The sequence below is a fragment of the Neofelis nebulosa genome, chromosome 9 (assembly GCF_028018385.1).
Source record: "Neofelis nebulosa isolate mNeoNeb1 chromosome 9, mNeoNeb1.pri, whole genome shotgun sequence".
NCBI classification, from domain to species: domain Eukaryota; kingdom Metazoa; phylum Chordata; class Mammalia; order Carnivora; family Felidae; genus Neofelis; species Neofelis nebulosa.
This window is the reverse complement of record NC_080790.1, coordinates 37,394,378-37,421,820: the sequence shown is the minus strand read 5'-3', so window position 1 is coordinate 37,421,820 and position 27,443 is coordinate 37,394,378. Positions and strand designations below refer to the sequence as shown.

Sequence of the window (27,443 nt, the reverse complement as noted above, 5' to 3'; positions counted from 1 at the left end):
TTTTCCCTTCCCCTCCCCCATGGGTTTCTGTTAAGTTTCTCAGGATCCACATAAGAGTGAAGACATATGGTATCTGTCTTTCTCTGTATGGCTTATGTCACTTAGCATCACACTCTCCAGTTCCATCCACGTTGCTACAAAGGTCCATATTTCGTTCTTTCTCATTGCCTCGTAGTACTCCATTATGTATATAAACCATAATTTCTTTATCCATTCATCAGTTGATGGACATTTAGGCTTTTTCCACAATTTGGCTATTGTTGAGAGTGCTGCTATAAACATTGGGGTACAAGTGCCCCTATGCATCAGTACTCCTGTATCCCTTGGGTAAATTCCTAGCAGTGCTACTGCTGGGTTATAGGGTAGGTCTATTTACTAAATAAATGTTTAAAGAAAAGAAATGTTGAAGAAGTTTGGTCAAAAATATTAGTTCTTCCCATGGTTTTTTTCTGTTTTAAAAATGACAGAATTGGAAGTTTAGCTAATACTTGTAGAATATATATGTTTTCAAACACAGATGGTTCAATACACATATTGACCTCCTTTGTGATGTGGAAGGTACTACAGAGATGAAAATAATACATTCTTTTTCATCTAGGAACCTCATAAATTGATTTGGGTGGAACAGACGTACTGTCTGCATGAGAAATGATAATTTAAGGCAGAGTATTGAGACTTACAAATGAGGAAGAGAGAGTAGCACAGCAGGTTTGCCGATAGGGAGTTATATCCTGATGGGTTGATGTGGCAGAACCAGAGGCTTCTATCTGAGAGGTGTGTCTGACTTGGTTTGGACCTTGAGGATAAGTAGGATATCTGTAGATGGAAAGGTGTATTTGGGGTAAAGAGGAATCATATAGGCATGGGTGTGGAGGCAGGTAAGTGCTGAAGATTTTTTATGCATATTCATATTTCTTTTTTTTTTCATATTCATATTTCTATCTAGTAGCATGCAAGACTCCAGTCTGTGGAATGAATGAATGCTTATAAAAGTACAAGTAGCCTGGGTGGCTCAGTCGGTTAAGCATCTGACTCTTGATTTTGTGAGTTTGAGCGCTGCATTGGGCTCTGTGTTGTCAGTGCAGAGCTTGCTTTGGCTCCCTTGTCTCCCTCTGTCTCTGCCCCTCCCCCACTCTCACTCTCCCTCTCTCAAAAATAGTTTATTTTATTATTTTTTTAATGTTTATTTTTGAGAGAGAGAGAGAAGAGCCGAAGCAGGCTCTGTGCTGACAGCAGATAGCCTGATGTGGGGCTCGAACCCACGAATTGTGAGATCATGACCTGAGCCGAAGTTGGACACTTAACCGACTGAGCCACCCAGGCACCCCATAAACAGTTCATTTATAAAACAAAACAAAAAAACAAAAACATACAAGTAGCCTGTTGGGTGGGGTAGGGTAGGGAGTGGGTAATAATAACTTGTTTTTGAGTCTATGTGCTAGGCACTGTTCTAAGTGTTTTTTATGTATAAACTCATTTAATCCCTCAGAGTGGGTTTGTTGGGAAGATACTGGTCCCCATTTTACAAATGGGTACATAGAGGGATAAGAAGGTTACATGTCCAAACTCATATAGCTAGTAAATGTTAGAGCTTGATTTATACTCTTACTAACACGCTCTTAAAGGCAGAGAGGATGAAAAGGTTTTTATTCTGAATGCTGTCGCCAGAAGATTTTTTGAGGTTTTTGAGGATGGAATTATAAATGTTAGGATCTGTGTTTAATTTGTTAATTAATTAATTGGATGTTTGTTTATTTTTGGGAGAGGGCGTGCGCAAGAAAGTTCCGGGGGGACAGAGGATCAAAAGCGGGCTCTGTGCTGACTGCAGAGTGCCAGTGTGGGGCTCGAACTCACAAACCATGAGATCATGACCTGTGCTGAAGTTGGACGCTTAACCGACTGAGTCACCCAGGCACCCCAGGATCTGTGTTTTAGATGTTTGTCTTTGAACTGAAGATAGACCGTTGAAATTCTGAGTGTTTTCTGTGTTCATTCAGGAGGTGGGAAGAGGGTTGGAGTTATGGCAGCATATTGGAAAGGAGGGGAGTGACATAAGAGATTTGGAGAAGTGGAAATGGCAGAGTCTGCCAGAGATTGCTTTTGTGCTGTGCTGGGGAGACGTGCTGGGGAACAAGGGTCAGAGTTCTCTGAGCAAGCTAGGTGGATACCCATGCTTACCTAGAAGCCTGGAGAAAGGAGGTCTGTATTTGAGAGACATTTGGGTGCAGATGTGTAGGGGAAGTTCAAAATGAAGTGTGGTACCAGCAGTTAATTGTGTCAGTTAATGTTTAGGTTCTGGTTTTATTTTCTAAATATGTGTAGTGTGGAGCTTTTTCCCTTTAAGCCAGGACATTTGTGGAACATTCAAAAGGGAGCAGGAGAAGTGTCAGAGTTTTGTGTGATTTGGAAGAATTTTTGTCTTTTATAATGTAAAATTGTTCCCAGTTTTCTTAGAATTCCATTAAGCTGTGATGGTTAGTGTCTTTGTGGTAGCCATGAGGTGACAAGATCACAGTATTACACATTGGCCAATGGCTTTCCACATCTCTGGTTGACTGTGCACCAGACTTAGATTCAGGACCAACAGAACTCAGTTTTTGTGGCAGCTGTGGGAGTAGAAGCTTGTATTTAATAAATATACTTGATTGGCTGTCAGTGTTGACAAGGTATTCACTTAGAGATATCCTGTAATTTGAATTATAGGGACATAGAAAGGGTCAGTAGTTAGGACTGCATGTAATGAGTAACTAAGATCAATTAAGTTTTTTGTTTGAATATCTACAATCGAGCAAGTAAATGTTCTCATATTTTCAGAACAAATATTTGTCTGTAGAGGAAATAACACTTTGTACCTGTCTTGTTTCTTTGCTTTCTCATTGTTCTCCTTTCTCTCTGGGGTCTTAGATCCTCAAGTCCTCTCTGTCTTGGCTTCCCAAGTTACAGTCTACGTGTCTAGCCCTGTAAGATTGCCACAAGTGCTGCTGCTTCCTCTTCCTCTTAGCGGTGCCCTTCAGTGCACACTCAACATATCCATACTCCCTACCAAATCCTCGCTAGATACTGCAAATGCCAAGACCGGGAAGAGCAGTGTATATATAAGAGCAGTGTAAGAATTTCGGGCTACCTCCCTGCGACTCGCTTCTTTCTCTCCTACATCTTGGCCCCTCAGGTCTGGGTTGTCTCCATAGCTCTCCAGTCCTGTTGATCAGATGTTTTGCTATTTTACTGACTTTTTCTAGTTGCTTTGGGTGAGGATCTTTGCCAGCTGAGAGGCACTTCATCGTATCTAGAGCAGAATGATTTTAAATCATTATGTAAAATTGTTGGGTAGACCATGTGTAAAAAAAGTTTTCTTTATCCTTAATTCCTGCAAAAATACTTCATATGTGTTGTATTTATGACTTTTTACAGGTTGTTCTATTCTCCCCAGTTGCAGAACTGAGGGATTCTTCTAAACTTCATGACTCTCTCTATAATGAGGATTGTACTTTCCAGCAGCTTGGAACTTACATTCATTCTATAAGAGACCCTGTCCGTAACAGAGTAACTCTGGTAAGTATATTTGTATTAAAAAGATTAGGTAGCTCTTTAAGAAATATGACTATCCCTTGTGGAGAAAAGGGAACCCTCTTGCACTTTTGGTGGGAATGCAAACTGGTGCATCCGCTCTGGAAAACAGTGTGGAGGTTCCTCAAAAAATTAAAAATAGAACTACCCTACGACCCAGCAGTTGCACTACTAGGTATTTATCCAAGGGATACAGGTATGCTGTTTCGAAGGGACATACGTACCCAATGTTTATAGCAGTGCTTTCAACAATAGCCAAATCATGGAAAGAGCCTAAATGTCCATCAACTGAGGAATGGATAAAGGAGATGTGGTTTATATATACAATGGAATACTACTTGACAATGAGAAAGAATGAAATCCTGCCATTTGCAACAGCGTGGATCAAACTGGAGAGTATTATGCTAAGTGAAATAAGTCTGTCAAAGAAAGATAGATATCATATGTTTTCACTCATATGTGGATCTTGAGAAACTTAACAGTTCATGGGGGAAGGGAAGGGGAAAAAATAGTTACAAACAGGGAGGCAAACCACAAGAGACTCTTAAAGAGGGTGGATGGGGCGTGGGGGAGAGGGGAAAATGGGTGATGGGCATTGAAGAGGGCACTTGTTGGGATGAGGACTGGGTGTTGTATGTCAGCCAATTTGACAATAAATTATATTTAAAAAATTAAAAAGAAATATGACTTTCCTTTCATATTTGTCAGAATGCAGAATTTTATCTGAAAAATGAAAGCATTTTTTCATGATTTTTAAAATCTCTTGCAGTGTGTTATTTTTTGTACCTTTTTACTTTAAAGTAATTCTCAGTTTTTCTAAAGTTTCATTATTAAAAAATTATTGAAAATGGATCTTGTTCAAACAGTTGAATTTTCTATTGACTTTTGTCTTTTCATTAAAAATTAATTTGCAGTGATAGTGACTCTTAGCATATAAAAATTAGACATTTCATTAAAACAAGAACTTTTGGAAATGTTTTTTAAGTTTTTTTGGTTTTTTTTTTTTTGAGAGAGAGAGAGAGAGAGGTGGGGGGAGGGAGAGAGAGGGGGACAGAGGATCTGAAGCGGGCTCTGCGCTGACAGCAGCGAGCCCTATGTAATAGGGCTCAAACTCATGAACTGAGAGATTGTGACCTGAGCTGAAGTCAGAAGCTCAACCAACTGAGCCACTCAGGAGCCTTGGAAATAGTTTTTAAATAAGCACATTTATAGTTTCTGAAATTTGGAAGTATTCAGTTCTGTTTAAAAATATTTGTTTTTCTTTTTTTTTCTTTTTTTCGAAAAATATTTGTTTTTCATTTATTTTTTGAATTTTGTTTTGATAGGCAAACAGTCTTACAAAGCATAGCATTTTTAAGACATTCAAAGACTTAGAATGCACAAATTCTATTTACTTGCTCCTGTTTATTTCCATTTTTCCCCTTAGGAATTGAGTAACGGCTCCATGGTTAGGATTACTATTCCTGAAATTGCCACCTCTGAATTAGGTATGTTTGAGGTCAGACCTCACTTCCATGTATTCTCAGTTTGATTGGTGAGATTTGTAGTATTTGCTGATTTGTAATAGTAATTGGGATTTTAAAAATTTTGCTGTTTTTGAAATTATGGGATTGAATTTTTCACTTTGCAGAGAAGCTGTGAAGAGCTGGGGAGCATTTTTCAGTGTCCACTCTGTGTGGGGTACACTGGTTCTTTTTCTCTTGAGATTTTTAGGTGGAAGAATGCCATGTGGTGAGATTATAATATATGGACGTGCCTCTTGCAAGAAAATCTGAGAAACAGGGAAACCTAAGCAACTAAAATAGTTTTTGTCCTATGTGATGGCTTTTAATCATAAAATAAATCTCTCAGTTTTACATAAATTGAGAAATTAACGTAATTGCCTTAATTGAATAAGACTTAATACTGTCAAAATACAGTCAGACATATTTTAATAAAATTGGAGTCTGCTTAAATTGTTACTGAAATACAATTTGGAAAATACTAGGTGGAGAATATTTCTGAAGATAGAATAGTAAAGAAAACCTCAGGATTGAAAGGATTTGTCAATAATTGTAAGTTAAGAAAAGAACGTATAAGAAAATTCACAACATCTATTGGTTCCAAAATCTAAGTGCCAAAGCAAAGCATTGGCAGATTGTGTGTGATTTCTGGAATTTGGTAAGTAGGTTAGAATGACTTTTTCATTTTAGGAAATATCTGTCATTGGTGTGGTAAAATGATACTATGAATAGGTGTAGAGATACCTTGCTTTTCGGGTATTTAGCCAGTAATTTCAAGGTTATGTGCCTTGGAAGTATAAGCCTAAACAAAGCATATAAAAACAAATAACAGATTAAATAAACTAAATGAAAACAGAGTAAAATCTTACTGTTATAGCCAAGCAGAAGTCAGTAAGTTTCTGTGCTTTTAAGTGTCCTCAGCTCCTCAGGCAGTATCTGGTTTACACTTACTTTGGATTCAACCATGACAAACGTGGTTATTTGGTTTTCTAACATTTATTCTATTTGACTCTAATTTTTGCTGTATGTATACACACATAGTAAATTGATGAGAAAAAGGATATGCTGCTGAGGATGGGCCTGGTGACAATGGGAAAGGAAGAAAACGATCCTCTTTTGATGTGAGAATGCAAAAACATTGTAGTTTGGGGGCACTTGATACGAAAAGCAGACCCAGGTCTCTTCACAGCAGTAGTAGGACAGCAGAGCACTGTAACTGATATTTATCCAATGGTGTGGAGTCCATAAGAAAGGTAGAAATTATGTAGTATTAACCGATCTATTTAAGACAAAAACATGTAGAATGTTTATAAATTGAATGGTGTCAGAAATAATTAAAAGTTACAAAGTTTTGGTTAACAGGAATGTTAACTCATGCAGAACACTGTTTAACGGTAGGTAAGCATTGCTATTTGAGGTGGCATATATTGAATATTACATATTTATTGAAGTATTTAAGCAGTATTTTATATGAACTTATTCATGTAGAAATTGTGTTTTTGATAGAATGATCTTTATTGTCCAAACTAGAATATATTTTTATTTTTTTTTTTTTATTTTTTATTTTTTTTTTAAAAATTTTTTTTTTCAACATTTTTTATTTATTTTGGGACAGAGAGAGACAGAGCATGAACGGGGGAGGGGCAGAGAGAGAGGGAGACACAGAATTGGAAACAGGCTCCAGGCTCCGAGCCATCAGCCCAGAGCCCGACGCGGGGCTCGAACTCACGGACCGCGAGATCGTGACCTGGCTGAAGTCGGACGCTTAACCGACTGCGCCACCCAGGCGCCCCTAGAATATATTTTTAAAAAAATTCATTATTTTTGAGAGAGAGAGACAGCACGAGTGAGCACGAGTGGGGGAGGGGCAGAGAGAGGGGGAGATTGAGGATCCAAAGCGAGCTCTGTGCTGACAGCCGAGAGCTTGATGCAGGGCTCGAACTCATGAACCCTAAGATCATGACCTGGGCAAAATTTGGGATGCTTAATTGATTGAGCCACCAAGGTGCCCCAAACTGGAATCTTTTGAGATCAAAATGGGGAGCTATTAATAATTGCCCGGGCAGTGAATATAAATCAGTTTGTCTCAGGTAAGCTGGACTGTAGGTTTTCTATTTCTGGTCCACAATTAGCACGCGGAAAGGTGCCCTGAGACCTCTTGGAAGTCCTGTTGAATTTAGTAGTTGTTTTAAATTTCAGATGATCGGCAAGGTAATGTTTGCTCCCTCTTGGTCTTTAGTGACAGTTCCCTTTTCAGAGTAATTGGCCCTTACACAGAAGTAGTTAGAAAACTTTCTTACTCAAAGGGAAAAAGAAATGCCTGCATGGGAAGCATACTAAAATTATTCTTTACTTTTAATAGTGCAAACATGTTTGCAAGCAATTAAGTTCATCCTGCCAAAAGAAATAGCTGTTCAGATGCTTGTCAAGTGGTACAGTGTCCACAGTGCTCCGGGAGGACCCAGTTATCACTCCGAGTGGAATTTATTTGTGACTTGTCTCATGAACATGATGGGTTATAACACAGACCGCTTAGCATGGACCCGAAACGTAAGTATACATAATTGTTTTTTTTTTCTGAGTTATTCTGTTATTACTAATGTAATTTTTGCATAATTGGTAATACAATATTTAGAGTACATAGATCAATTTACTAATAGGTATACTTTAACAAAACGGAATACTACTAACGCTTATTGTGTCTACTATATGGTAAATCAAATGTCATTTAATATTTAATGATAACATTTTACTAGTAATTATAATTATTGAGTTTTTATAACGTGGTAAAGCATGTTTGACTATAATTTCTCATTTCATCTTTATAAAACGACTACAAGTTATGCTAGGATTAGTAGTAATCATCTTGGTTTTATTAATGTAGAAACTGAATCACAGAGAAATCACAGACTTGTGATTTGCTCAAAACTGGGTCTAGACTGTGTCTTCTGATTTGTGGCTTATTTTTGTTCTCTGTAGCCCAGATTGTTTTCACACACAAATTGCTTGGTCTGTGGGGAGGAAGGTTTGATTTGAGGGCGAGTTAGAGCGCTTTACCCCAAGTATCTATTCTCTTTCATTATGCACAATTAGTTTCCATAGTTGGTGAAACTGATTTCTAAATTCTTTAAGTTGACCAGTTGACAATGATACATTTATATGAATTTGCTTCTCTTTTGGGGTTATCTTTCAGTTTGACTTTGAAGGATCACTTTCCCCAGTCATTGCACCCAAAAAAGCAAGGCCTTCTGAGACAGGATCTGATGATGTAAGCATCATTATTATTATTTGCTAATAAAAATTAATTTGTGGGTATTTGTACTATAGTCTGTAGAAGTGGTATTCTTATTGATTTACATTTCTCACACCTTTTGCTTTATTTTAATACTGAATAACATTTATTTTGAAGGGCAGGATATGTTCTGTTTTCTGTGGTTATTCGTTTACTTTTGTCATTAATGATCATCTAAAAATTACTGAGCATGCATAATGGTCCATGATTTGAGTTTGCATTTGTAGATGTTTTACTGCTAATTAATCCTCTAATTTAGGTTCTCAGTCATATTAGATTCCATGTATTCTTAGTGGTTCAAAAAAATTTTTTTAATTGAGGTATAATTTACATAAATGAAATGCTCAGATCTTATTACAGTTTGATCAACTTTGACAAATGCGTACTCATGTAACCCACTCCCCTTTCAAAACTTAAAACATTTCCATTATTCCATAAAGTTTGCATGGGCCATTTTTAATCATTCCCTTACTCTAGAAACAACCACTGATTTGAATTCCAGTATATGCTATTTTTGCCTGTTCTAGAACTTGATATAAGTGAAATAATGTGGTACATAATCTTTGGTATAAGGTTTCTTTCATTCAGCATGGTGTTTTTGAGATTCGTTCCTGTTGTTGCAGAGCTCAGCAGTTTGTGCCTTTTTATTGCTGAATAGCATGCACATACTGTAGCTTGTTTATCTGTTCTCCTGCTGATGGGTACCTAGGCTATTTCCGTGATTCGACTATTACGAATAAAGCTGCCACCAGCATTCAGTGACAAGTGTTTGTGGACACATATTTTCATTTCTTATGGATGAATACCATAGTGAAATCGTTGGGTCCTTGCTGGTTCCCAAATTTGTTGTCCTACGTTCCTACATTCCTACATATGAGAGTTCCTCTTGTTCTTTATCTTGGCCAACATTTGTAGTTGTCTTTTTAATTTTAACCATTTGATTGTGTATAAAGTTGTTTCTCTTAGGTTTTAATTTTTGCCTTTTCTTGATGACTAATGATGTTAAACACTTCTTTTTAATTTTTTTTTTTTTAATTTTTTTTTTCAACGTTTTTAACTTATTTTTGGGACAGAGAGAGACAGAGCATGAACGGGGGAGGGGCAGAGAGAGAGGGAGACACAGAATCGGAAACAGGCTCCAGGCTCCGAGCCATCAGCCCAGAGCCTGACGCGGGGCTCGAACTCACGGACCGCGAGATCGTGACCTGGCTGAAGTCGGACGCTTAACCGACTGCGCCACCCAGGCACCCCATTCTTTTTAATTTAAAAAAAAAAAATATTTATTTCTGAGACAGAGACAGAGCATGAGTGGGGGAGGGGCAGAGAGAGAGGGGGGACACAGAATCTGAAGCAGGCTCCAGGCTCTGAGCTGTCAGCACAGAGCCTGACGCGGGGCTCGAACTCAACAGACCGCAAAATCATGACCTGAGCCGAAGTCAGACGCTCAACTGACTGAGCTACCCAGGCGCCCCTTAAACACTTCTTTATGTGCTTATTAGTGACCAACACATCTCTTTGCCAAGTTTCTGCTCAAATCTATTATATATTTTTAATTGGATTTTTAAAAATATTTATTGAGTTATAGAAGTTCTTTATATATTCTGGATATGAGTTATTTGTTGTGTACATTTGGGGAATATTTTCTCTGAATTTGTGGCTTAATAATGTCTTTGGCTGAGCAGATTTAAAAAAATTTTAGTTACTCATTTTATCAATTTTTTTTACTTTTTAAAAAAAATGTTTTTTCTTTAATGTTTGTTTATTTTTGAAAGAGCTTGAGTGGGGGGGGGGGGCAGAGAGAGAGAGAGAGAGGGAGATGCAGAATCCAAAGCAGGCTTCAGGCTCCAGGCTGTCAGCACAGAGCCTGATGTGGGACTTGAACCGCAAGCCGCAAGATCATGAACTGAGCCGAAGTCAGATGCTTAACTGAGCCACCTAGGCGCCCCTGCATGTTTTACTTTTATGGTTTGTTCTTTCTCTATCTGGTCCAAGCATTTAGTTTTGTTTTTTGAGAGAGGGTATAAGTGTGTGAGGGGCAGAGAGAGAGAGGGAAGTGGGGCTCATCTGGGGCTTGTGCTTTTACCCAAAGTAGGGCTTGTACTCACCCAAAGTGGGACTTGAGCTCACCTGATGTGGGGCTTAAACTTGTGAACTGTTGAGATCATGACTTGAGCTGAAGTCAGATGCTTGATGACTAAACCACCCAGGTACCCTGGTTCAAGAGTTTTTAAATTAGAATAACACACTGTATTAAGCCTTGGAAAAGCATCAGGAAATTCTAAGACCTGAAAATAGCATAAACTATATTCTGTCAATGCAATACAATAAATCAAAGTAGAAACCAAAACAGACTCAGTACTTGGAAAATGTAGCACAATCAGTCTGAATATAAGATTATTAGGCTGTAATGCTAGCCCCAGCATTTTATAAACATAGAAAAATACACTAACTGGATGTAAGTAGACTTCTCCCCTCAAAACACAGATAAGTGTAGTGGTCACTAAACTTGCCTGTCTGCACTTCCTGCCTTTCATTCTTTTTGCTTCATAGGAAATCACCTAATCACCTGATCTTTGTCAGTCTCTATGTAAGTAGTGGGATTCTTCCTCCATAGTCCCTTTCCTCAAAGGGCACGACTAAATTTTTTCAAATGGGTTTTGAAGTGGCTTGTCTTAATGTCTGTTACTGGCATCTGGAAGTTGCTTAGCTTATTTTGATGTGGATCCTAATTTTTAAGTATTCTGAGTTTTTTTTCAACTTAATGTAAAAATGGAACTTGAATTGTTTTAATGATGGCCTTACGAGGAGGTGTTATTTAAAAATTAACATCTTCTTCATTTTTCTCAGGACTGGGAGTATTTACTGAATTCAGACTACCACCAGAATGTTGAGTCTCATCTTTTGAATAGATCTTTATGTTTGAATCCTTTGGAAGTTTCACAGATGAAGGATGAAGATTTTTCACAGAATCTCATTCTGGATTCCTCTACACTTCTGTTTACTCATATACCTGCGATTTTTTTTGTTCTTCACCTTGTTTACGAGGAGCTGAAGTTGAATACTCTAATGGGAGAAGGAATCCGTTCACTTGTTGGCCTTCTTGTTCAGTTGGCAAGGTAAATATTGTTTGTAGCTTAGAAAATGCCAAGAGGTCCTTAGAGGATTTGATCTCAGCCATGAATATCATAGAGGAACCTTGAAAATAAATTTCTGAAGTCTACCTTTTTAGGAAACCAGAGCTTTTTCTATAGACCACAGAAACGTTTGAAGGTACTGGCTGTGAAAAAACCTTGTGGGCCGTTAATGGGGTTCCTCGTCTTTGTCCTAAGATTAGTGGGAGGTCACAAAAGTTATGTTAAACAGCAGATGTGATGTGCTCAGCTCTTCGTTTTGACAAGATGACTGGCTACACTGTGGTGGAAGTTCTATAATAACACCTGGCTGTTTTGTAATAATACCGACAATCAAATTGGAGATACAGTTAACACGATCTCAGTTAACATATGTAAATTGTAGGTGTTATGATTTGATAAGGAAACTTGTCCAGAATTGTCTCTAAGAACAAGAATGTTGTTTGCTGGTGTGGGCTTTTTTTGCTGTGTTTTTGTTGTCTCAGTCTGTCATCATCCCTGTCTTTGAGACTCTTGTAGTGTATCCATGATAAGATTGTTTTTGGCACTGGATTCTAAAGGTCACATTTAGGTGTTGTTTCAGCCTTTGTAACCCTTGGTGATATAGAAAGTTGAATTTTAATTGAAATGTCAACCTCTGAGTTAAGATTATAGTAGATTTTCTAATTTCTCTGATCTTCCTCAAGATTCCGAGATTGTTTTCTGAGATGTGGCAGTTTTAATTGATGGTCGCTTTCTCTTATGACAAATCATGACTGTCATGGGAAATTCTTTTTGTAATGAAATGATTTCCAAACCATAATCATGACTTTCTGAAATAAATAATGTTTTATAGTGTCTTACATTTTATAAAAGGTGTTTTTTACATATATATATTATTTGATCTTTAAAACTTCCGAGTGGGAATTTCCCTACTTTCTAGAAGAAAATACTGAGGTTCATAGAGATAACTTGCCGAAGATTACAAAACTAATGAATAATAGAGGAGAAACTAGTTTTACCCCCATAAAATGTATCTAACAAAAGGGAGTTTGGGTTGCATATGTCATACTGGACACTTTCAGGTCCAGAAATAGAATAAAAAGACTCTAGATTTGATGATCTTCTTTGTCATAAGTTTTTAAACTGAAAGGTTGAACTGGTGAATCCTAACTCTATGGGGGAAAATACTTTAATACCTTTCTTGTGATTTCTTTTTTATATGGTGTTACTATTTTAGGGATTTAAAATTGGAGCCTTATGTAGATCATTACTATAGAGATTACCCAACACTTGTCAGAACTACTGGACAAGTGTGCACAATTGATCAAGGTAAGTGTTTGTGCCATTAAAGTTTTTCTAAACAGTGAGTGACTTTGCTTGTATCTTTCTGGGGGAATAGCCGAAGATATATTTTTTACCATTAGTCTCTTAAGTCAGAGGTGGTATCTTTCCACTAAGTAGGTTTCAGTTTGTACTGTTTGATCTCTGACTGGTAGTAAGAGATAACTTAATTTTCGTGTGTGGGAAAAATTTTACCCATCCCTAAGTGCTAAGGAGGCTTTGCCCTAGATCTGTCCAATTAGTAGCCACCAACCATGTTATTTAAATTAATTCATACTGAAAACTCAGTTCCTCAGTTGCACTAGCCACATTTCAGTAGCTACATCAGACTAGTGGCTGCCGTATTGGATAGTGTAAGTATAGAACATTTCCATTACCGCTCTTTTATCCTAAACCTTGAGTTATAGAGACTCAAGATTGGGGCCCACTTGTTAGAGTGGACTCCTCGGTATATCTCTTGTTTTCTCACCATAAGGATTAGGGCAGAAAATTTTAGTTAGATTCTTTATATGCCTTGAGTACAAGGATTTGCTAAATTTCAATGCGGGATGGGATAAAATAGTAGTCATTTAGATTCTACATATTATAGTATAGTCCGTTATTTACTGTGGCAGAAAACATGAAGCATTTTGGAGAATATGGGAAAACGTTATTCTGATTGTTTCCAAATGATAGATTCTGTTGATCAGTTTCCCTGTGGAATAAAATGGTATTGTCTTCATGTAGTCTTGTGTCTTTATAAACATTTGTTTAATTCTAAAGGTCAAACAGGATTTATGCATCATCCATCATTTTTTACTTCTGAGCCACCAAGCATCTATCAGTGGGTGAGTTCTTGTCTGAAGGGTGAAGGAATGCCGCCCTATCCTTACCTCCCCGGAATCTGTGAAAGAAGTAGACTTGTAGTCTTGGTATGTATTGCCTAACGTGTTTATTTTTTTTTTTAAACTTAATTTTTTAAAATTACACAAAAAATTTAACTTTTTCATTTTGTGTACATTTCTGTGAACTTCAGCAAATGTATAGATTCATGTAATCACCACCATAATTAGGACACAGAATAGTTTCATCACCCTGCAAAATTCCCACATGCTTTTGAGATTCATCCAAGGTGTTGCCAGTGTCAGCAGTTCATTGCATTTAATTGCTAAGTACTAGTCCATTGTGTGAATGTTTCACATGGGTTATCCATTCACCCGTTGAAGATATTTGAATTGGTTCCAGTCTTTGGCAGTTATGAATACAGCTCCAGTAAACATTCATGTCTAGGTTTTAGTGTGAACATAAATTTTCATTTCTTAAGGGTAGATACCCAGCGGTGAGATCAATGATCATATAGTTTTCAGAGCAGCCGTACCATTTTCCATTCTCACCATCAATTGTGAGGGTTTCATTTTCTCTACATGTCAGTGATTGGTATGGTCATGATTTTTATTTATTTTATTTTAGTTTTTTTTGAGTTTGTGCATTTTTTTTTGAGAAATCGTGAGCGTGAGCATGCATACGAACAGGGAAGGGGCAGAGAAAGAGAGAGAGAAAGGGAATCCCAAACAGGCTCCATCCACACTGTCGGTGCAGATGCTGATGTGGGGCTCGAACTCACAAATGATGAGATCATGACCTGAGTTGAAATCCAGAGTTGGATGCTTAACTGACTGAGCTGCCCAGGCGCCCCGGTCATGATTTTTAATTTTTGCCATTCTGACAGATGTGTAGGAGTATCTCATTGTAGTTTTAATTTGTATTTCCCTGATGGCTAATGATGTTTTGAGAGTTCTAGATGGGAGGTTTTTTCAGCTATATGGATTATAAATGTTGTCTGGTTTGCAGCTGTCCTGTCTCATCATTTTCTTAATGTTTCTTTTGCAGAGCAAAATGTTTAATTTTGTTGCATCCAGTTTACCCAGTTTTTCTTTTATGGAGAGTACTTTTGGTGTCTAAGATTTCATTGTTTAACTTCAGTTCACAATTAATTTCTCCCAGAAGTTTTATAGTTTTCTGCTTTACACTTAGATCTAGAATCCATTCTGATAATTTTTTTTTAATAAGATGTGAGATTTAGGTTGAGGTTTTTATTCCATTTGGATGTCCAGTTATTTTTAACACCATTTGTTGAGAAGACTATCCTTTCTGTATTGCTTTAGCACTTTTATGAAAAATTAGTTTGCCGCATTTTTGTGGGTCTGTTTCTGGGCTGTCTGTTGTAGTTTGTTGATCTGTGTTGCTGTCCACACTGTCTTCGTTACCGTAGCTGTATAGTAAGTCTTAAAATTGCTTTGTGTGATTCCTCTTTTCTTTTTTTTTTTTTTTAACGTTTTATTTATTTTTGAGATAGGGAGAGACAGAGCATGAACAGGGGAGGGTCAGAGAGAGGGAGGCACAGAATCTGAAACAGGCTCCAGGCTCCGGGCTCCGAGCCGTCAGCACAGAGCCTGACGCGGGGCTCGAACCCACAGACCGCGAGATCATGACCCGTGCCGAAGTCGGCCGCCTAACCGACTGAGCCACCCAGGCGCCCCTGTGATTCCTCTTTTCATTATTCTTCTTTTTCAGAATTGTTTTATTATATGCATGTATGTATGTTTCAAGTTTTTATTTAAATTCTAGTTAACATACAGTATAATACTGGTTTCAGGAGTAGAATTCAATGATTTAACACTTACATACAACACCCAGTGCTCATCATAACAAGTGCCCTCCTTAATACCCATCACCCATTTAACTCATTCCCGTGCCCACCTCCCATCCAGCATCCCTTATTCAGTTAGTTCATGTCTGAGTTCAAACCTTCAGATACAAACAAAGGACTTTGGTAAAGGTGAGTTCCTTCACGTTCCCATCCCCTTCTCGCTGGAGCAGCCTGGGTCCTTTGTGGACCTTCCCAGAGACGGGGCCTTCCCAGGCTTATTGGAGAATTTCATGCTTTTGTTTCCTCCACAGATATCACTGCACTATAAATGTCTATGTACCCTGCTCGTCTTTTCTTTTATTCCACATCCTGCTTTTCTTCATGTTGAGAAAGGCTTCAGAGCCCCCATGACTCTGAAACAGACATGCAGGAGAGTAATTTTGCTTTTTTTAAAAAAAAATGGTAGTCAAATATACATAACATATTTATATATGTATTTATAATATTTTAACTATTCTTAAGTGTACAGTTAATTCAGTGGCATTAAATATATTTATAAAATATTAAGAGCAGGTTTAGGGGCACCAGGGTGGTTCAATACATAAAGCGTCTGACTCTTGATTTCAGCTCAGGTCATGATCTCACAGTTCATAAGATCGAGCTCCACATTGGAGTCCATGCTGGCAGCATGGCCTATTTGGGATTCTCTCCCTCTCTCTCTCTCACCTCCCCCTCCTCTCAAAATACATACGTGAAAAAAAAACCTTCTAAAATATTAAGAGCAGGTTAATTCCAGAACTTTTACATCCTTGATGCTTATGTAGAAACATTTAAGTGAAACCACCAAATATGTTGGTACTGTCCAACTCTGCTGGATGGGGGGAGACTTGATGTGTATCTAGCCACAAAGGGGAGCCAGAGAAATAAGAATATACCAAGTTGGTCAGCCTCCAACTTAAATTATGTTAGTCAACTTGTAGATACTTGTATTACAACTTTTCGTTGTGAGATATGATGTCAGTTAGGTTCAGGACTATGTCATTTGCAGTGCTTGTATTGGTTTAGAATATAGAGTTTTTAAGATTCTCCTGCATTATAGTAAAATTTTAATGGAATCGTGCTGCTTTCTTTGAAAAGAAAAAAAAGCTTAGTGCAGGTGCAGATATTGGTGGTAGCAAATATTCAAATGAGACCTTTGAAGGCCAAAGTGAAGGGTGTGGGTTAGGGTTCACCTAACCAGAAACAACCCAAGTGTTTGTCAGTTTATGAATGGAGAAAGTTTGGTACATCTGTGTAATGGAATACTACTTAGCAATAAAAAGAAACCAACTACAGACGCACGCAGTAATGTGAATGAATCTCAGAGGGATGCTAAGTTGAAGAAGTAGGACACAGAAGCTTATATAATCTAAGATTCCATTTATGTGATATTGTTGAATAGGCAAAACCATAGGGAAAGAAAACAGGAGTTGTTTCCTGTGCTGGGTGTAGGAGGAGTAGATTGACTACAAAGGGTGCAGGGAGCTTTTTGGTGTGATAGAAGTGTTCCACTTCATGATTGTAGTAGTGATTGTATTATTGTATGTTGTCAACACTCAAAGCTGTACACCTAAAATAGATGAATTTTCCTCTGTGTAATTATACGTCATTCGTTTGAAAAATAATGTAAATTTTCTCCTTATGCAGAGTATTGCACTCTACATACTTGGTAATGAGAGCTCTGTTTCTGATGAATCTTCACAGTATTTATCCAGGATAACTATAGGTAAGTCAGTGTAATGTTAGACTTCCCAAAATGAATTTTTTCCCCCAAAACACAGTTTTACAAATGTTAATATCAGAATTGAGATTAAAAAATTAAAGATTTCCTAAGTGTTCTAGAGGCCATGTCTTGCCTCATTTTAGTGGTGGCCTTTTGCACTGTTCTTGTCTGTGGTTTATAGCTAATTTTCAGAGACCAGGAGTACTTCACATCTAACAAATTTTACATTTTTTCAATGTATGTAAAAAGGACTTGTTTTATTTTATTTTAATTTTATTTTTTGTCCATAATCTTAATCTTACTGTCTTCAGTATCCCCTTTGCAAAGTACGGTAACATACTCAAAGATTCCAGCAACCAGGCATAGACATCTCTGAGGACTATTATTTGGCCTACCACAGAGTATTAATTTACATTTAATGAAATTATTGACATAATTGAGTTTAAGTCAATTATTTTTATAAGTTTCTCTATTCAGGTTCTGTTTTAGTCGGTGTGAGCCTCTGTACTAAATGTACCGTAAATTAAGTGGCTTAAACAACAAACTATTTCTCACAGTTCTGGAGGTAATGAAACCCAAGATCAGAGTGCCAGCGCGGTCATTTTCTGGTGAGAACACAGATTCCTGGTGTGCAGATGGCTATCAAAAAAGGACTATTTTGGCCTCAGGGAAATTATTATACTTTCCAGCCTGCCAGAGGACTGCTTACTTTTTTTTTAAGAGTTGTTTGAATTTTCATTTCCAAGTGTCTTCTGTTATATGTTCTCTTTATCAGGATAACTATCAAAATAAAATTTCCTTTTCATTGCCTTTTAGCCCCCCAGAAGTCACAAGCAGAACAAGAAGAAAACAGGTGATTTTTATTCAGATAATGCTTTTACATTAAAAATATAAAACATTATTGCATTTTACTATTCTTTTTAATATTTTTGTGTTTTCTTCTCTTACAGGTTTAGTTTCAGGCATTCTACATCAGTTTCTAGTCTAGCTGAACGATTAGTCCTCTGGATGACTGATGTAGGTAAGGTAGTCTTTGTTACTTTTCATGTGTCTTTGAGATACTGGTGAGAACCCCCTGCTTTCCCTGGACACCTCCTTGTTCAGTAGGCTGTGCTTCTTCACAGCGAGCTAGAACTGGGAAGCAGGAGAAGAGAGGGACTCTCGTTCTATGAAAGGATCCTGCAGGACCAGTGTTAAGGCGCTTCAAGCCTCACTTCCTTTCCCTGACCATGTCATACCTTCCGGATTATAATACCTAGTATACCAGCTTTTATCTCTCGATGGGTCAGAAATGTTTATTTGCTTCACCTTAGGCCAATTAAAGCTGTAGCTATGTGGACTGGCCTTAGAATGGAGAACTGTAATCACTACACATACAGACTTGAAGCAGTTGTAATACTCAGATATCAGAAAGTATTTCTGGCTAATTGTAAAAGTAATTGTACAAACACTTCAGGGTGTGTTTTTGAAGAATATAGGCTAGTGGTTTCGGCTCCAAGATGAGGATAGAGCTGGAAAGAGGGAAAGGGAGGAAAGGAGTTCCCTGTTCTCTTTTCTCGAAGCCAGTGCTCTTAGGATTTAAATGGAGTAAAATACTAAAGACCTTTTTTTTTTTTTGAAAATAAAGAACTAAAAATTTTAAATTATGGATATGAAGATATAAAAAATGACAATGTTATCGTATAGTCTGTTATAAAATAATGGTGTAATGAATATTACAGGATGTCTGAGTTCTTATTTAAAGAATATTCTAGGGGCGCCTGGGTGGCGCAGTCGGTTAAGCGTCCGACTTCAGCCAGGTCACGATCTCGCGGTCCGTGAGTTCGAGCCCCGCGTCAGGCTCTGGGCTGATGGCTCGGAGCCTGGAGCCTGTTTCCGATTCTGTGTCTCCCTCTCTCTCTGCCCCTCCCCCGTTCATGCTCTGTCTCTCTCTGTCCCAAAAATAAATAAAAAACGTTGAAAGAATATTCTAAACGACTTAGTTTTTCACTGTTGTTTTAAATATGCTCTCATGAAAATTACAATATTATTGTATAGTATTACAGATAAGATACCTGTGCTGAAAAACATTAGATGAGTTAGTTCTGTCCATTTGTATATCGTATGATATTTAATAAAAGTGTTATTCTCGTAGAAGGGAACATTTTTACCTCAATAATTAATCAACTTCCAATATTAATAAATAATATATAATAGTATAAAATTGAAAAATTCGTTACAGGAAAAATAAATTTTAATTTACCTAAGGTCTTGAAAATTTTAAATATGAAGTATGGTATAATATAAAAGAATGCATAAAATGTGTATGTTTAGAGGTCACCTACCATTGTAAGTAGAACATTGCTAGTGTACTAGAAGGCTCTTGCATGTCCATTCCGTGTGATATCTTTCTCTCACACAGCCTACTGCTGCAGGCTAAACCGAGGTTTTTTATTACCTTCCCTCATTCTTTTTTTTTAAATGCTTATTTTTCAGAGGGACAGAGAGAGAGAGTGAGTAAGGGAGGGGCAGAGAGAGAGGGAGACACAGCAACTGAAGCAGGCTCCAGGCCCTGAGCTGTCCGCACAAGCCTGATGTGGGGCTCGAACCCACGAACTGCGATATCATGACCCAAGCCAGTTGTTCGCTTAACTGAGCCACCAGGCGCCCTGTTCCCTCATTACTTTCATAGTTTTATCATCTTTTTTTTTTTTTAAATGTGTATTTATTGTTAAGAGAGAGGGAGAGATAGAGCATGAGCGGGGGAAGGGCAGAGAAAGAGGGAGACACAGAATCTGAAGCAGGCTCTAGGCTCTGAGCTGTCAGCACAGAGCCGGACATGGGGCTTGAACTCACAAACTGTGAGATCATGACCTGAGCCGAAGTTGGATCATTAACCAACTGAGCCACCCAGGCGCCCCCATAGTTTTATCATCTTTATCTGTTGCTTGGTGTTGTAGGTCTTTGAACTTCATATAAATGAATGTAGATATAAATTGTTTTTTTCACTCAATTCATCCGTATTAACTCATGTAGCAATAGATCATTCATTTTCACTGCTCTATACTCTATGGTTTGAATATATTCCAGTTTATTCTATTGATGATAGCAGTTGGGCTGTTTCCTCCCTACCCTTTTTTTGTCATAGTGAGTGAATAGCGTTGCTAATCAGTATGTTAATACTTGTGACTGGTGCACATGTACACAAATTTCTGTATGGCTGTTAATGGACCATAAGGGGTGGACCTATGTGTACATGCTGTGTGTTTTCCAAAGTGATTGTACCACTACCAACTGTGGATGGGAATTACTATTTTTCTACATAGTTGCCAACACTTGGTGTTGATTTACTTTATTTAATATTTGTCTGTCAAATGAATGAAATTATATATTTAGTAGTTTTTAATTTGAACTTTCCTGATCACTCAGGAAATAAACCATCATTTCATATGTTTATTGACCATTTGTGTTTCTTTTTTGGGAAATGTCTTTTTGTCCTTCCTGTCTTTCCTGTTGGGTTCTCTTTTTCTGAAGGTTTTTAGTTCTTTTAAAGAGACCTTTTATACTAATCCCTGATGTTAAGACATTAGTCTGGTAGTAAGGTGAACGGAATCAATTTCTCTTTTTATTTGTCAGGATAGATATTGATTAATTTCAGACAGAGGATAATTGGGACAATAGCAGGTCTGAATGAAAAATGTTCTCCTTTCCTTTCATCACAAGGTTTCACTTTAAGAGACTTGGAAACTCTTCCCTTTGGAATTGCTCTTCCCATCAGAGATGCAATTTACCACTGTCGTGAACAGCCTGCTTCAGACTGGCCAGAAGCTGTCTGTCTCCTGATCGGACGGCAGGATCTGTCCAAACAGGCCTGCGAGGGAAACTTGCCCAAAGGGAAATCTGTGAGTATTAACACTGAAAGTTCAAAGTTCAGGTTTAGTCTCAAAATCGAAGTAGAAATCTTCATTTTTCTCTTAAGTCTTTTTCCAAGTGTATATATCAGTTTGTCTTTTATGTTTTATGCCATGGGGTTTATAATTGGGCAGATACTCTTATTTATGAATTGACATGGGAACAGAGATTTTGTGAAGGCTCTGTTTTGCCTAGACTTTGCTTTGAGTTAGGACAAGTGCTGAGTGTATACATCCAGTACCATGACTCTTTCTCTACTTGTTGGTAGTGAAATTGGTAAGTAACTACTTTCGTAGTTAATAGCCTCATGTTGAATATGTAACTATTTTCTCTTTCCTACTTTTTTTGATGTGAATTTCTCGATTTTAACCTTTGAAATAGATGTAAATACATCTGTTTAATCACATAAAACTGAAGTCGCAGGAAAAAGTTCTTTGGGAGCTGGGATAAGAGACACTAAAGTTGTTTAGAAGATGTCTTAGATTATCCCTCCTGAAATTCTTTCCTTTGTCAGTCTTCCAATCTGCTTTTACTCTTTTTATTATTATTATTATTATTATTATTATTACTATTATTATTTTTAATTATTTTTTAACTTACATCCAAGTCAGCATATGGTGCAACAGTGATTTCAGGAGTAGATTCCTTAATGGCCCTTATCCATTTAGCCCATCCCCCCTCCCACAACCCCTCCAGCAACCCTCTTTGTTCTCCATATTTAAGAGTCTCTTATGTTTTGTCCCCCTCCCTGTTTCAATATTATTTTTGCTTCCCTTCCCTTATGTTCATCTGTTCTGTGTCTTAAAGTCCTCATATGAGTGAAGTCATATGACATTTGTCTTTCTCTGACTAATTTCGCTTAGCATAATACTCTCTAGTTCCATCCACATAGTTGCAAATGGCAAGATTTCATTCTTTTTGATTGCCGTATAATACTCCATTTGTGTGTGTGTGTGTGTGTGTGTGTGTGTGTGTGTGTGTGTGTATCACATCTTCTTTATCCATTCATCCATCAGTGGACATTGGGCTCTTTCCATACTTTGGCTATTGTTGATAGCGCTGCTGTAAACATTGGGGTGCATGTACCCCTTTGAAACAGCATACCTGTATCCCTTGGATAAAAACCTGGTTAGTTCAGTTGCTGGGTCATAGGGTAGTTCTATTTTTAATTTTTTGAGGAACCGCCATACTATTTTCCAGAGTGGCAGCACCAGTTTGCATTCCTACGCTTTTACTTCTTTTTTTAAAAGTTTATTTATTTATTTTTAGAGAGAAAGTGTGCGCACGTGTGCCTGCACATGGGGGAGGGGCAGAGAGCGAGGGAGAGACAAAGAATCCTAAGCAGGCTCCGTGCTGTTCGTGTGGATCCCAACGTGGGGCTCAAACTCACCAACTTAACTGTGAGATCATGACCTGAGCCAAAACCGAGTTGGATGCTTAACCAGCTGAGCCACCCAGGCACCCACCCCCCCAGTCTGCTTTTATAAAGAATGGGTTCTGAGAAGACTACCAATAGAAAATCAAATACATCATTACTCTCTAAGGATCTCTTTTTTAAAATCAGTCGTTTTTAAAACTTAAAAATGGAATTTCTGGTACTTCTTTTAGAACTCTATTTAGCTTAAAAAAAAAAAAAAATGGTAGTATTGCATTACCCTGAGGATCAGAGAGGATTCTGGGATGGTTTTTCCACTCCAGGTGACTCTTCAACTTTGTTTATATCCCTAAGAGAATAGCACACATTTGCCTCATCACTTACTAGCTTTTGAACATATTAATCAAAATGTAACTATTTATAATCCACATTAGGTCTTAGGCTATTAATGCTTCTTCAGACCTTCCGAGTCTGTATCACAATTTGCCTGCTGGGTCTGTGACAGAAGCTGTTGCTGTGGATCCCATCTCCAGCAGCGTTGGCCCAGCATATCTTGCTTTTTATCTATACTTGTATAACAGCTCTTAGTTGAATTACTATTTGTCTTGTTCTAAAGAGAAAACCATTTCTTTTTTTTTTTTTGCTAATAATATGATGATCCTTTTATTTACCAAGATAAATTTTAGTATTTAGACTTGTTTTGTTACTATTATGAGAGCAGTTTAACATCATTAGCACTAAAACCAAATGATATTGATAATCTTTGACTTGTATTTAGGTGTGATTTTAAGTAATTCTGTCTAAATTCAATTTGTTCAGTTATTTGAGGCTACCTTTTATAACTCTTCTATTTTCAGTGCATTGGGTATTTGGGTCTATACTTTATAGCAAACTCATCCATTAGAATATAGTTTTTTCAAAATTAGATATTCCATAGGAACCATAATGAATATTTATGAACTAAGTAAGAAGGATTGGTTAATCATATCTATTATTTTTTTTCCAGCTAATGTTGCTTCCACATTAAATGTCATAAAACATTAGCATTTTAAATGGAATTAATTTTTTGTTAAAGGAGTATAAAATCCTTGAGAGAAAATGAGAAGATTTCATGCTATTCATACCTAGGTTGAAGTGTGATTGAATTATTTGGATGGGGAAGGCTCATATGAAAGCACGTGCTGAGCTTCTGAGAAAGAATGATAATCAAGGGATTAACCCTTCTTGCTTGTTTTGCTGCAGTCTGATTAAGAAATCCAATTAAGAAACATCCTTATAAAAAAGTGAAAATCAATTATGATCCATTTTAAAGTACTAAAGTAAGAAAGTACTGTTAACTTTCTCCAGTCTTTGGTATATACCCTTCCAGGTTGTTTTCTTCTGCTTATATTAATCAAAGATATTATTTAAGAGTGAGTGGGTTTCATATTCCACTTCTAGTAATTTGTTTCCTTTTTAGAACATTTAGGATATAGTTATATTTTTATTATTTATTTAGAATGTTTCTCTAATGGAGTCAGCTATTGTCCTAAATCTAATGTTTTTTCCCTTAGCTCAATAAAGAATTTTCCCAAGTGAGCAATATGATTGTACTTTTAAAAAAGACTTCTAGATTGAAGTCCCAGTATACACTGGGTACCCAAACCAGCTTTGTTCTCTGTACTGATAGAGTCATAGTGCATCATCCTATATATCTTTGTGTTCAGTAAGTGCATGGTGGTTGGTTTTTAAATTATTACAACCAAGTCTGTTACTCAGGTGCTCTCATCAGATGTTCCTTCAGGAACAGAAACTGAGGAGGAAGATGATGGCATGAATGACATGAATCAGGAAGTTATGTCATTAATATGGAGTGAAGATTTAAGGGTGCAGGACGTGCGAAGACTTCTTCAAAGTGCGCATCCTGTCCGTGTCAATGTAGTACAGTATCCAGAACTCAGTGACCATGAGTTTATTGAGGAAAAAGAAAACAGGTAAAGGAAACATGTCATTATCACTTGTCGGTGTTTTTTTTTTTTTTTTTTTAATGTTTATGTATTTATTTTGAGAGAGAGAAAGTGCGCACATGGGGGAGAGGCAGAGAGAGAATCCCAAGCAGGGGTTGCACTGTCAGAGCAGAGCATGACGCGGGGCTCAATCCCACGAATCATGAAATCATGACCTGAGCTGAGATCAAGAGTCAGACACTTAATGGACTAAACCACCCAGGCGCCCCTCTTGTCAATGTTTTTTTGTGCTTTAAAACCCTAAAAAGATACTTCGGAGTTAAAAGTACCATGTATTTTAAGTTTTTGTTCAAACTTGGTAAACCATAACATTTTTTCAAAGTATTTGAAACGTAAGAGTATCTGATGACATGTGACCCTCCTCTCGAAATATAGCTATGTGCTATTTAGAAAAGGTGACTCTAAGACCATTTTGCTTAATATAAAGTTTTTAGTGTAGTTTAAACTTATACCAGTAAGTTTTTTTTCTGATCTGATCAGTAATACTCTCTGAAACTTCTCTGCTGCCATTTTCTAACATACATTATTTCTGTTGGTAATTGTAAGACTCAGTAGTACCCATTCTGTGACATTTCAGGGTTGTTGCCTTGGGACAATTCCACTTATATTTTAAAATTCTTTCCTGTCCTGTTAACCTGCCTTATATCTATCCTCTGTAATTTTTCCACTATGATTTTCTGGTTCTCCTTAACTTTGCTTACTGTGGTACTGCTTTAAGGGGAAGGACCATCCACACTTAGCCTCAGGGTGCTGAAGATCTGAATTAGTCATAACCTTCCTCTCACACTTTCCTCTCCATATATACCTAGGTAATAGAGGAGATTGAGTGACAGAGAAGTTGTGTGAAAGCCTAGGTTGGCCAGTATCCGTTGGGTATCTTTGGATGAATTACTTAACTTCTTGTTGCCTCAACTATAAGAATAGGCATAATTGTAGCATTCGTACATCACAAGGTTGCTCTGTGTGTACAGTGAGTTATTTCTACATAGTGGTTAGAACACTGTCCAGTATGTAGTAAAGCTGAATGCAGTTAGCCATGATTATTAACTGAGTTCATTGATACGATGCTAGTTTTTTTTTTTTTAACCTTTTAATATCTCTGAAATCAGAATATGTTTTTCAGTCAGTAGGTATTATAGTTTAATTGGCAGTATTTTTTTAGTGCTTCATGAAATAGTGATGCGTCTTATAATCAGTGACATCTTAAATAGAAAGGATTACAGTATTGTTTCCGTTATCACAGTTTTGTGAATTATATTTAAGGTTTCTGCTAAAAACATTCTATGGGATTGCCTTGAATTTTTCTGATTCTAAATTAACGTGGGGCATTGTTCCTAAAGAATCTTAGGACAGCAAATTTTCCTCACCAAAAAATTAGAAAAGCTGTATGTGTATACAGTTAGAGAATGTGCTTATGAATAGCTTTGTCTGCAGAGAAAAAGCCTTTGAAGGGATTTTTTTGTTTCTTCAGATATAACTTGTGTTAAGTGTTTGTTTCCTGATTATAAATGCCCCTACTTCCACAATTTCTGTTTGATTTTTCTTTTTAAGGGGCTACATGGAACAGGATTTAATATAGAAACAAGAGTGGTGTATTAGTTTCAAACTAGAGCCCACTGAAGCCATTTTAACCTTGAATATAACTGATTTATAATGCTATTAATCCTATAAATCTTGGCCATCATGTAAGTGAAACTAATTATTTTTTCCCTGGAGACACTATGCAATCCACTGGCTTCCAATATAGGGAGTTTCTTTCCTGTGTACAGGCCACAGAGGTCGCACTACTCAGGCTTTGGTGGCAGAAAGGATGGGAGGAGGATCCCAGAGATGTAGTGGATGCAGTTAGTCTGAAAATAACAAAACGAGGAAACCCAAAACATACAACATTTTCCTTTGAGCAGGTTAGCATCAGAGTGGAATTTTACATTTCTCTTTGTGGATGTCCAGGGAGGGTTGGCTTGATTTATAGCCCATCTGGTTTTCACTTAAAGCAAATATGAAAAGAAAGGAAATGTATCTCTCTCTTAGAATTTCTAAGGGGAACAGAGTATTAAAATGAGAATAACCACGTTTGGATCACATCTTTGTTTGGATTTACTTTGATGTGATTTCATCTTACCAACACTTCTTCTTTTGGAATACTTTCCTACAGATTACATTCCAATTTCTTTTTGCTTAAAGGTTTTTCACATGTTGGTTTTGATTTTAATTATAGATTGCTCCAGTTGTGTCAGCGAACTATGGCCCTTCCCATAGGACGAGGAATGTTTACCTTGTTTTCATACCATCCTGTTCCAACGGAACCACTGCCTATTCCTAAATTGAATTTGACTGGTATGTTAAATTCTGTGCTCAGCAAGAAAGGAAAATGATTAAGTATTATTTTTAGTGGCGTTGTTGAATTGTTTTAGTTAAAACCAAAGAAGTGTTCTTTCTATCCCCAGTGATTTCATATATTATTAATAGCTACTCTAGTGGTTGTCAAAGCTCAAATAGCAAAGCACAGTAAACATTGAGGGACGTAGCATGGAGCCTGTTACTAAGTTTTGCTTTTAATGAAACCATTTCATGATATAAAAAGGCACTTGGGAAAGTTTAGAAAGATACTGATAATGGTGAGGTTATTGAACTTTAAATAATCTTAAAGTAGAATATGTAAATGCTCAAGTACAGTAGTCTCACTTGGTAGGGTTCACTGGTGTTAACATTTTGGTATGTATGGTTCTCAGTTTTTTCTATTTTATAATTTTATATGTGCTTAATTATCAGCAAATTTGAATCTGTTTTAGAAATTGTTTTAAAATTTACTGTAGAGGGAGAATCCTTTCATACCTACCAAACATAGGTGTACAATTATATTGTGTATATGTGTAGGTAGGTAGGTATTTGTATACATGTTTTTAATCAACAACTTGATTTTTTGTTTGCTCCAGAGTATTTTATTTAATGGAATATAGTTTAT

At 37.1% G+C, this 27,443-nt stretch overlaps 1 protein-coding gene across 4 annotated transcripts in view; it reads left to right on the top strand.

Annotated features, from left to right (window-relative positions):
• ANAPC1 (anaphase promoting complex subunit 1) overlaps positions 1–27,443 on the top strand; it is a 94,993-nt gene that overhangs the window by 25,038 nt on the left and 42,512 nt on the right. For all 4 annotated transcript variants that reach the window (XM_058683280.1, XM_058683277.1, XM_058683279.1 and 1 more), the window contains exons 15-27: positions 3,412–3,552; positions 4,994–5,054; positions 7,432–7,619; positions 8,263–8,337; positions 11,209–11,477; positions 12,712–12,803; positions 13,578–13,726; positions 17,131–17,209; positions 18,023–18,059; positions 18,157–18,227; positions 20,909–21,087; positions 24,231–24,445; positions 26,697–26,815. In XM_058683280.1, the coding sequence (XP_058539263.1) occupies positions 3,412–3,552; positions 4,994–5,054; positions 7,432–7,619; positions 8,263–8,337; positions 11,209–11,477; positions 12,712–12,803; positions 13,578–13,726; positions 17,131–17,209; positions 18,023–18,059; positions 18,157–18,227; positions 20,909–21,087; positions 24,231–24,445; positions 26,697–26,815 (1,675 nt within the window). The remainder of the gene's footprint in view (positions 1–3,411; positions 3,553–4,993; positions 5,055–7,431; positions 7,620–8,262; positions 8,338–11,208; positions 11,478–12,711; positions 12,804–13,577; positions 13,727–17,130; positions 17,210–18,022; positions 18,060–18,156; positions 18,228–20,908; positions 21,088–24,230; positions 24,446–26,696; positions 26,816–27,443) is intronic.